Here is a 10351-nt window from a genome sequence, read left to right as displayed (position 1 = left end):
TTCTCTGTTGTTTTAGCATGTATAACAGACTTATCCTAGCTGTCTTAGATTATCAGTTGAAAACATTTTAGATGATCAGTTGAAAACACGTAGTCAAACAGTCCGGCCAAAACTACTTAGTTGAAATCACGTCGTAAACCAGTCCAAGGCGGACCGACATATTTTCAACCATATTTCAACGTTGAAAGACGGTAATTGTTTACTGGGAGGTTCCTAGAAAAGCGGTGCTGAATCTGATCCGGATTCTCTTTCCCCGTTTCTATACTTCAGTTCAGAGATGCTTCTGAGGACTGACCGCGGATCAGGATTGTGTTTATCTCGAGATAAGTTTGCAATGGCTACTCACCCTGAAAGTTTCCTCAGTTTATGAATCCTGTCATCATCATGTTCCCTATGATGCAGTTTTACATGAATGTTTGTTTTTCTCTGATGAGCTGAAAAAGATTCAACATCAAACAGGATTATGAATTCAATCTCACTGTTATCACGCCAGTCAAAAACTGAAACTATAATCGTCATCAAAGCCTTGACTTTTCCTCGCGGTGAAGAAATATGATTTATGAACTCGCTTTAACTCTGAGATTCGCGGTTTCTTTGTTTGCAGAAACTTCACAACTACATAAAACATCAACAAACAACTGAAGCACAAGTGGAAACAGTGGTTGTGTGTGTCTGCTTGAAATATGTTGTCACCTCATGACTTTAGATGTATGATCCAGTGCAGAAACGGTGTTTTCTCAAAATGGCAGAAATAACGGGAGCGAAAACATCCCGACGGGAAGCGGATCCGCGACTCCACTATGACGAAGATACACTTTAATATTCATAAAGCAGGTCTTCACATTGGACGGTGACCAGTCACCGTCATAATGTCCTCATTAATATTCAAGAGATGGCCCTCAGCAGCATCGCCATAATATTCATGAGCGAATATTCTTCTGATGTAGGGTAACATGACGTCACAATGAGCTCATCCCTCGCGGTAGTGGGAATCAGAACATCAGCTCCCAAAACTTTTCCTTTTTTACAGTATCTTTTTTAGATGAAGATTGAGTTTGTGAAATGAATACTGAAATGAACAAGTGAATGCAAAATGGTTGAGTTTATACCTTTATTTACTTGAATCCAGTACATTATGCTATTAAACAGATCCATAAAAAGAGAAAAGATTAATATGAGATGATCAGGACACTCATGCGGTCACAGATGATTTAATGATATATTCACATCATATACTTCACAGCTAATGTTGATATGACATCATGAACTTGAGAAAATAAAGATATTTAGAGCATAAAAAATCATGACTGGTTTATTTCTCGAGGAAAGGAAGCAGAAACTCAGAGTCGATTCACTGTTTATTCACACAAACCCTTTTAACCAGACGATCTCATCATTATACTGGTGAGGAGTTTACCATGATGACATAATCAATCACATACTCATCTCGCACAATCAGATCTGGCTTGGTGTGTGTGTGTGTGTGTGTGTGTGTGTGTGTGTGTGTGTGTGTGTGTGTGAGACGTCTGTGTGTGTGTGTGTGTGTGTGTGTGTGTGTGTGTGTGTGTGTGTGTGTGTGTGTGTGTGTGTGTGTGTGTGTGAGACGTCTGTGTGTGTGTGTGACGTCTGTGTGTGTGTGTGTGTGTTTGTGTGTGTGTGTGTGTGTGTGTGTGTGTGTGTGAGACGTCTGTGTGTGTGTGTGTGTGTGTGTGTGTGTGTGTGTGTGTGTGTGTGTGTGTGTGTGTGTGACGTCTGTGTGTGTGTGTGTGTGACGTCTGTCTGTGTGTGTGTGTGTGTGTGTGTGTGTGTGTGTGTGACGTCTGTGTGTGTGTGTGTGTGACGTCTGTCTGTGTGTGTGTGTGTGTGTGTGACGTCTGTGTGTGTGTAAGGCAATATGTGATGTCTCTAACAAACAGCTTGAAGCAAAATACATACTTTAATCACACACACACACGCACGCACACTCGCACACACACGCGCGCACACTCACATACACACGCACACTCACACGCACTCAGACGCACGCGCACACACTCGCGCACACACACACACACACGCACAATCACACACACATAAACACACTCACGCACACATAAACACGCACACACACGCGCACGCACGCAAGCACACACGCGCACACACACTCTTCAGCTCTTCCGGTCTCGTGTCACTGGTGTGTGTGTCAAACGCAGGTGTTCGGCCCATCTGACGTCTGTCCGTTATCGGCCCTTGTTCTTCTTTGAGTTTCCCTGCAAGAGTCCAGCAGAAGAAAGCTTAGAACTCGTTCAGAAACATAATTTTAGACATTTTAGCAATAGTTCTCCCACCATTTTTTTCCCACTTCAAAAAGTACAATCAGAAAAAAGTAACTCCTGTTGGCCATATGTGACGAGCTCCATAGACGTGCAAAGATCAATGTTCAAACATTTACATTTATTCATTTAGCTGACGCTTTTATCCAAAGCGACTTACAATTGCTATATATGTCAGAGGTCGCACGCCTCTGGAGCAATTAGGGGTTAAGTGTCTTGCTCAGGGACACATTGGTGTCTCAGTGGATTCGAACCCGGGTCTCTCACACCAAAGGCATGTGTCTTATCCATTGCGCTATCACCACCCCCATACGTGAACTCAAGTCTAAATTAAATCTATAATCTGCGATCAGAAGACTTGGATTTAACAGCTCCATTCATATTACAATCTCTTTATGAATATTCAGCAATATTATTGACTTGACTGCACTGTCACTATTGGATATGAGCTGAACGGATCTTATGATGACATCACTGTTTGCTGAAGAGCTGCTTTATGGATGAAATTAACTGTTTGCATTATTGATCCTTATTTTCCTGTTTATCACTGCAAATCTGCTTTGAAAAGGGATTATGACATGCCTTATTATTTTAATGATGGGTTAGAAAAACTTGTGGATTGATTTGGAGGCTGGGTTAGGGTTAGGACGTGTGCTGATGTCACAGAACTGCTGTCATTTACATGCATCATTTACCCTTGACTTTGATACACAACACTGAATAGAAATTAGGCTTGTAACTACATCAAACAGGGTTAGTTTTGATCAGACACCGAGTCTCGTCGACACCGAGTCTCGTCGACACCGAGTCTCGTCGACACCGAGTCTCGTCGACACCGAGTCTCGTCGACACCGAGTCTCGTCGACACAGTCTCATCAACACAGAGTCTCATCAACACAGTCTCATCAACACAGAGTCTCATCAACACAGAGTCCCATCAACACAGAGTCCCATCAACACAGAGTCTCATCAACACAGAGTCTCATCAACACAGAGTCTCATCAACACAGAGTCTCATCAACACAGAGTCTCATCAACACAGTCTCATCAACACAGAGTCTCATCAACACAGAGTCTCATCAACACAGAGTCTCATCAACACAGTCTCATCAACACAGAGTCTCATCAACACAGAGTCTCATCAACACAGAGTCCCATCAACACAGAGTCTCATCAACACAGAGTCTCATCAACACCGAGTCTCATCAACACAGAGTCTCATCAACACAGAGTCTCATCAACACAGAGTCTCATCAACACAGTCTCATCAACACAGAGTCTCATCAACACAGAGTCCCATCAACACAGAGTCTCATCAACACAGAGTCTCATCAACACAGAGTCTCATCAACACAGAGTCTCATCAACACAGAGTCTCATCAACACAGAGTCTCATCAACACAGAGTCTCATCAACACAGTCTCATCAACACAGAGTCTCATCAACACAGAGTCTCAACAACACAGAGTCCCATCAACACAGAGTCTCATCAACACAGAGTCTCATCAACACAGTCTCATCAACACAGAGTCTCATCAACACAGAGTCTCATCAACACAGAGTCTCATCAACACAGAGTCTCATCAACACAGAGTCCCATCAACACAGTCTCATCAACACAGAGTCTCATCAACACAGAGTCTCATCAACACAAGAGTCTCATCAACACAGAGTCTCATCAACACAGAGTCTCATCAACACAGAGTCCCATCAACACAGTCTCATCAACACAGTCTCATCAACACAGTCTCATCAACAGTCTCATCAACACAGTCTCATCAACACAGTCTCCAACACAGAGTCCCATCAACGCAGTCTCATCAACACAGTCTCCAACACAGAGTCTCATCAACACCGAGTCCCATCAACACAGAGTCTCATCAACACAGTCTCCAACACAGAGTCCCATCAACACAGTCTCATCAACACAGTCTCATCAACACAGAGTCTCATCAACACAGAGTCTCATCAACACAGAGTCTCATCAACACAGAGTCTCATCAACACAGTCTCATCAACACAGTCTCATCAACACAGAGTCTCATCAACACAGAGTCTCAACAACACAGAGTCCCATCAACACAGAGTCCCATCAACACAGAGTCCCATCAACACAGAGTCTCATCAACACAGAGTCTCATCAACACAGTCTCATCAACACAGAGTCTCATCAACACAGAGTCTCATCAACACAGAGTCTCATCAACACAGAGTCTCATCAACACAGAGTCCCATCAACACAGTCTCATCAACACAAGAGTCCCATCAACACAGTCTCATCAACACAGTCTCCAACACAGAGTCTCATCAACACCGAGTCCCATCAACACAGAGTCTCATCAACACAGAGTCTCATCAACACAGTCTCATCAACACAGTCTCATCAACACAGAGTCTCATCAACACAGAGTCTCATCAACACAGAGTCCCATCAACACAAGAGTCTCATCAACACAGAGTCTCATCAACACAGTCTCATCAACACAGAGTCTCATCAACACAGAGTCTCATCAACACAAGAGTCTCATCAACACAGAGTCTCATCAACACAGAGTCTCATCAACACAGAGTCTCATCAACACAGTCTCATCAACACAGAGTCTCATCGACACAGAGTCTCATCGACACAGAGTCTCATCAACACAGAGTCTCATCAACACAGAGTCTCATCAACACAAGAGTCTCATCAACACAGAGTCTCATCAACACAGAGTCTCATCGACACAGAGTCTCATCGACACAGAGTCTCATCAACACAGAGTCTCATCAACACAGAGTCCCATCAACACAGAGTCTCATCAACACAGAGTCTCATCAACACAGAGTCTCATCAACACAGAGTCTCATCAACACAGAGTCCCATCAACACAGTCTCATCAACACAAGAGTCCCATCAACACAGTCTCATCAACACAGTCTCCAACACAGAGTCTCATCAACACCGAGTCCCATCAACACAGAGTCTCATCAACACAGTCTCATCAACACAGTCTCATCAACACAGAGTCTCATCAACACAGAGTCTCATCAACACAGAGTCTCATCAACACAGAGTCTCATCAACACAGAGTCCCATCAACACAAGAGTATCATCAACACAGAGTCTCATCAACACAGAGTCTCATCAACACAGAGTCTCATCAACACAGTCTCATCAACACAGTCTCATCAACACAGTCTCATCAACACAAGAGTCCCATCAACACAGTCTCATCAACACAAGAGTCTCATCAACACAGAGTCTCATCAACACAGAGTCTCATCAACACAGAGTCTCATCAACACAGAGTCTCATCAACACAGAGTCTCATCAACACAGAGTCTCATCAACACAGAGTCTCATCAACACAGAGTCTCATCAACACAGAGTCTCATCAACACAGAGTCTCATCAACACAGAGTCCCATCAACACAGTCTCATCAACACAAGAGTCCCATCCATCAACACAGTCTCATCAACACAAGAGTCCCATCAACACAGTCTCATCAACACAGTCTCCAACACAGAGTCTCATCAACACCGAGTCCCATCAACACAGAGTCTCATCAACACAGAGTCTCATCAACACAGTCTCATCAACACAGAGTCTCATCAACACAGAGTCTCATCAACACAGAGTCTCATCAACACAGAGTCTCATCAACACAGAGTCTCATCAACACAGAGTCCCATCAACACAGAGTCTCATCAACACAGAGTCTCATCAACACAGTCTCATCAACACAGAGTCTCATCAACACAGAGTCCCATCAACACAGAGTCCCATCAACACAGAGTCTCATCAACACAGAGTCTCATCAACACAGAGTCTCATCAACACAGAGTCTCATCAACACAGAGTCTCATCAACACAGTCTCATCAACACAGAGTCTCATCAACACAGAGTCTCATCAACACAGAGTCTCATCAACACAGTCTCATCAACACAGAGTCTCATCAACACAGAGTCTCATCAACACAGAGTCCCATCAACACAGAGTCTCATCAACACAGAGTCTCATCAACACCGAGTCTCATCAACACAGAGTCTCATCAACACAGGTCTCATCAACACAGAGTCTCATCAACACAGTCTCATCAACACAGAGTCTCATCAACACAGAGTCCCATCAACACAGAGTCTCATCAACACAGAGTCTCATCAACACAGAGTCTCATCAACACAGAGTCTCATCAACACAGAGTCTCATCAACACAGAGTCTCATCAACACAGAGTCTCATCAACACAGTCTCATCAACACAGAGTCTCATCAACACAGAGTCTCATCAACACAGAGTCCCATCAACACAGAGTCTCATCAACACAGAGTCTCATCAACACAGTCTCATCAACACAGAGTCTCATCAACACAGAGTCTCATCAACACAGAGTCTCATCAACACAGAGTCTCATCAACACAGAGTCTCATCAACACAGAGTCCATCAACACAGTCTCATCAACACAGAGTCTCATCAACACAGAGTCTCATCAACACAAGAGTCTCATCAACACAGAGTCTCATCAACACAGAGTCTCATCAACACAGAGTCCCATCAACACAGTCTCATCAACACAGTCTCATCAACACAGTCTCATCAACAGTCTCATCAACACAGTCTCATCAACACAGTCTCCAACACAGAGTCCCATCAACGCAGTCTCATCAACACAGTCTCCAACACAGAGTCTCATCAACACCGAGTCCCATCAACACAGAGTCTCATCAACACAGTCTCCAACACAGAGTCCCATCAACACAGTCTCATCAACACAGTCTCATCAACACAGAGTCTCATCAACACAGAGTCTCATCAACACAGAGTCTCATCAACACAGAGTCTCATCAACACAGAGTCTCATCAACAGTCTCATCAACACAGAGTCTCATCAACACAGAGTCTCAACAACACAGAGTCCCATCAACACAGAGTCCCATCAACACAGAGTCTCATCAACACAGAGTCTCATCAACACAGTCTCATCAACACAGAGTCTCATCAACACAGAGTCTCATCAACACAGAGTCTCATCAACACAGAGTCTCATCAACACAGAGTCCCATCAACACAGTCTCATCAACACAAGAGTCCCATCAACACAGTCTCATCAACACAGTCTCCAACACAGAGTCTCATCAACACCGAGTCCCATCAACACAGAGTCTCATCAACACAGAGTCTCATCAACACAGTCTCATCAACACAGTCTCATCAACACAGAGTCTCATCAACACAGAGTCTCATCAACACAGAGTCCCATCAACACAAGAGTCTCATCAACACAGAGTCTCATCAACACAGTCTCATCAACACAGAGTCTCATCAACACAGAGTCTCATCAACACAAGAGTCTCATCAACACAGAGTCTCATCAACACAGAGTCTCATCAACACAGAGTCTCATCAACACAGTCTCATCAACACAGAGTCTCATCGACACAGAGTCTCATCGACACAGAGTCTCATCGACACAGAGTCTCATCGACACAGAGTCTCATCAACACAGAGTCTCATCAACACAGAGTCTCATCAACACAAGAGTCTCATCAACACAGAGTCTCATCAACACAGAGTCTCATCAACACAGAGTCCCATCAACACAGAGTCTCATCAACACAGAGTCTCATCAACACAGAGTCTCATCAACACAGAGTCTCATCAACACAGAGTCCCATCAACACAGTCTCATCAACACAAGAGTCCCATCAACACAGTCTCATCAACACAGTCTCCAACACAGAGTCTCATCAACACCGAGTCCCATCAACACAGAGTCTCATCAACACAGAGTCTCATCAACACAGTCTCATCAACACAGTCTCATCAACACAGAGTCTCATCAACACAGAGTCTCATCAACACAGAGTCTCATCAACACAGAGTCCCATCAACACAAGAGTCTCATCAACACAGAGTCTCATCAACACAGAGTCTCATCAACACAGAGTCTCATCAACACAGTCTCATCAACACAGTCTCATCAACACAGTCTCATCAACACAAGAGTCCCATCAACACAGTCTCATCAACACAAGAGTCTCATCAACACAGAGTCTCATCAACACAGAGTCTCATCAACACAGAGTCTCATCAACACAGAGTCTCATCAACACAGTCTCATCAACACAGAGTCTCATCAACACAGTCTCATCAACACAGAGTCTCATCAACACAGTCTCATCAACACAGTCTCATCAACACAGAGTCCCATCAACACAGTCTCATCAACACAGTCTCATCAACACAGAGTCTCATCAACACAGAGTCTCATCAACACAAGAGTCCCATCAACACAAGAGTCTCATCAACACAAGAGTCTCATCAACACAAGAGTCTCATCAACACCGAGTCTCATCAACACCGAGTCTCATCAACACCGAGTCTCATCAACACCGAGTCTCATCAACACCGAGTCTCATCAACACCGAGTCTCATCAACACCGAGTCTCATCAACACCGAGTCTCATCAACACCGAGTCTCATCAACACCGAGTCTCATCAACACCGAGTCTCATCAACACCGAGTCTCATCAACACCGAGTCTCATCAACACCGAGTCTCATCAACACCGAGTACCGAGTCTCATCAACACAGAGTCTCATCAACACAGAGTCTCATCAACACAGAGTCTCATCAACACAGAGTCTCATCAACACAGAGTCTCATCAACACCGAGTCTCATCAACACCGAGTCTCATCAACACCGAGTCTCATCAACACCGAGTCTCATCAACACCGAGTCTCATCAACACCGAGTCTCATCAACACCGAGTCTCATCAACACCGAGTCTCATCAACACCGAGTCTCATCAACACCGAGTCTCATCAACACCGAGTCTCATCAACACCGTGTCTCATTAACACTGAGTCTGATCAACACCGCGTCTCATCAACACCGAGTCTGATCAACGAGGCGGTGCGCTGGAGTGAGTTGCTGGGGGGGCGGTCGAGCTCGCTGCCGGCCGCCTGTGTGTTGGAGGGGCGGCTGCCATCCGTGAGGGAGCGGAGTCGCCGCCACCGTTTGCCTGAGGCCGGACCTGCTACCATCGGAAGCATAAAGGAGGAGCGACGACTGTGAAGATCGAGAGAGGTCAGGCCTGGATTTTATTTGATGTGTTGTTTCTGTTTTGTGTGGCCAGCAGTCGTCCGCGAGGGGCTGCTGGCTTATACTTTTGTTTTGTATTTGTTTTATTTTGTCATTAAAGTATGTTGAATGTTCGCCGGTTCCTGCCTCCTTCTTTCCATAACAACAAACTGCGTTACAACAATGTAAAATATTATTATTGTGTACATAAAGATATGGTGGAATCCGGCTTGTCCCTAGATGGTCTGCTTGCGCACTTTTACCTTGCGCACGAGGGGTTCCGTTTGCGCTCTGGAGACGCGTTCGGTCTTTCCACTATCAAATCCCGTCATGTAAATAGCAAATCCGCCATGGCACGAGCGCAACTGGCATTTAAAGGGAATGGGAGACTCTGATTGGTTTAACACACGTAAATCCTAAAACACACCCATTACTCATTAAGAGAATAGGGACAACCCTTTAAGACCATGCGCCTGGCGCGCCAAACCTTTGTCCCGTCGTTAAATTAGCAAAAGTGGATTTGGACACGGCCTATGTGAACTTGAACCCTGCGCTTTAGACCATGCGCTTAGATCGTTAAAATAGGGCCCTGAGTCTGATCAACACTAACTCAACACTGTGTTCATTATCACTTCTGAAGCGTGAGGCGCCTGACCTTGGAGGTGAGCTTGAGCGTGTCAATCTCGTCGCGCTGCTTGCTGAGCGTGTCGTTCATGCTGCAAAGGTGGTCGCTCATCATGCTCAGCTGATCTTCGTAGCTCCTCTTCGTGGTGCTGAGCTCATCCTGATCAACACACCAAAAGAGGACACGTCACCAAAATTACAGACTTCAGAAGGGCTGACTTAGCCAAGCACGTCTGTTAGTACCTGTAGGCGAGTGATGTTCTGATTGGCCAGCTTCAGTTCCTCCGTCAAAGTCTCACGTGACTTTTCTGCAATGGTGAGACGTTTGGCAACAGCTCGGCACTGAAA

At 44.9% G+C, this 10351-nt stretch overlaps 2 protein-coding genes across 2 annotated transcripts in view; both read right to left on the bottom strand.

Annotated features, from left to right (window-relative positions):
- The window catches only part of ston1 (stonin 1), an 18549-nt gene extending 17747 nt beyond the window's left edge, over positions 1-802 (bottom strand). Inside the window, exons 1-2 of the mRNA XM_079634512.1 lie at positions 694-802; positions 347-434 (exon numbers count right to left, since the gene is read on the bottom strand). The gene's annotated coding sequence lies outside the window, so the exon portion shown is untranslated. The remainder of the gene's footprint in view (positions 1-346; positions 435-693) is intronic.
- A 543-nt stretch (positions 803-1345) lies between these two features.
- ppp1r21 (protein phosphatase 1, regulatory subunit 21) overlaps positions 1346-10351 on the bottom strand; it is a 116011-nt gene continuing 107005 nt past the window's right edge. Inside the window, exons 20-22 of the mRNA XM_079634780.1 lie at positions 10247-10345; positions 10035-10163; positions 1346-2249 (exon numbers count right to left, since the gene is read on the bottom strand). Coding sequence (XP_079490906.1) covers positions 2220-2249; positions 10035-10163; positions 10247-10345 — 258 coding nt within the window. The 3' untranslated portion in view covers positions 1346-2219. The remainder of the gene's footprint in view (positions 2250-10034; positions 10164-10246; positions 10346-10351) is intronic.

This window comes from Phoxinus phoxinus (genome assembly GCF_949152265.1).
Source record: "Phoxinus phoxinus genome assembly, chromosome: 14".
NCBI classification, from domain to species: domain Eukaryota; kingdom Metazoa; phylum Chordata; class Actinopteri; order Cypriniformes; family Leuciscidae; genus Phoxinus; species Phoxinus phoxinus.
This window is presented reverse-complemented; position numbering and strand designations above follow the sequence as displayed.